Source organism: Penaeus monodon, chromosome 21 (assembly GCF_015228065.2).
Source record: "Penaeus monodon isolate SGIC_2016 chromosome 21, NSTDA_Pmon_1, whole genome shotgun sequence".
NCBI classification, from domain to species: Eukaryota; Metazoa; Arthropoda; class Malacostraca; order Decapoda; family Penaeidae; genus Penaeus; species Penaeus monodon.
Window position 1 is genome coordinate 12,089,403 of NC_051406.1, and position 1,076 is coordinate 12,090,478.

Genomic DNA, 1,076 nt, shown 5'->3' on the forward strand with positions numbered 1-1,076 from the left:
GAAGTAGAGAAAATGGATAGTATCTTGGTTATCTTAATCTTTTATTACTATTAACGGGTAGGTTATGAGATACCGCATTCCCTTATGATAAAGTGAGCAAGTAATAGTGTTTTCCCTGACTGAAAAATTATTATCTTGGGAAACATTGATAGCATACCAATACAATGCAGTATAACTTGTTAAAAGGAAATTGCAACAACGCAAGTTATACAATACACCAATACTTCTCGAAGTAATCCAGAGTCTTCTAGACATCAAGACTAATCTTTGATTTGGCTTTTCTCAGTTTAGATATGAATACAAATCATATTTCTATAAAAAGGACAACTGTTATGAACATACATTGAAAAAATAGAGAAGGGGGGGAGGAGAAAGACAAAGAAAATTAATACAAGAAAAAACGTTATGAAATCCAAACAATAGAACACAGAGTAACGCAAACAAAAAGACCAAAGGTGCCTTCCACGGCGATTCATCTTCGCTTTAGTTGCAGTTGCTGTAGTTGGACTCAGGGGTGTTCTCCAGGTCGTCTGGGTAGGTTGATGTGTGGCAACGGACGCGGGCCTGTTTCACATACGGAGACAAACGCAGCCAGGCCAAACGGCAGTCGCAGTGGTATGGCTCTGAGGGGAGAAAACAAGAATTAAGAACAGAACGAGTTAATAGGTATGCGACAAGACGATTACTTATAATTCAACAACAGGGTAAAATGAATTAACTAGTACTTGAAAGACAGTGGAAAGTTAGGTTTCCCTAACACTTAATATGTTGTACTAATTTCAAATTCCCTTTAAGAATTAATTAGTTCTTTAGATTAACTGGAAGGCAGCGACTGACTTGCGCTAGAAAACAGATATCAAAAATAAGCTAGTTATGTAGTGTGTTTATGTCCCTCTGTATTTACCAGGTATTTCCAAGATGCCTCCGTCTGTGAGCACGCCGATGTACACTTCCTTGGTGATCGTCTCGGATTCAACGATTTTGAGGCGAGATCCCGTTGGGAAACCTAGGAGACAGATGGAAGAACTGAGTGCAAACCAAACTGATACATGCTATATATGTGTGTATGTGTATAA

The 1,076-nt window shown here is 38.4% G+C and overlaps 1 protein-coding gene across 1 annotated transcript in view; it reads right to left on the minus strand.

Annotated features, from left to right (window-relative positions):
- Positions 1 to 335: 335 nt before the first annotated feature.
- The window catches only part of LOC119586228, a 17,312-nt gene continuing 16,571 nt past the window's right edge, over positions 336 to 1,076 (minus strand). Inside the window, exons 3-4 of the mRNA XM_037934931.1 lie at positions 905 to 1,006; positions 336 to 623 (exon numbers count right to left, since the gene is read on the minus strand). Of these exons, the coding sequence (XP_037790859.1) occupies positions 484 to 623; positions 905 to 1,006 (242 nt within the window). The 3' untranslated portion in view covers positions 336 to 483. The remainder of the gene's footprint in view (positions 624 to 904; positions 1,007 to 1,076) is intronic.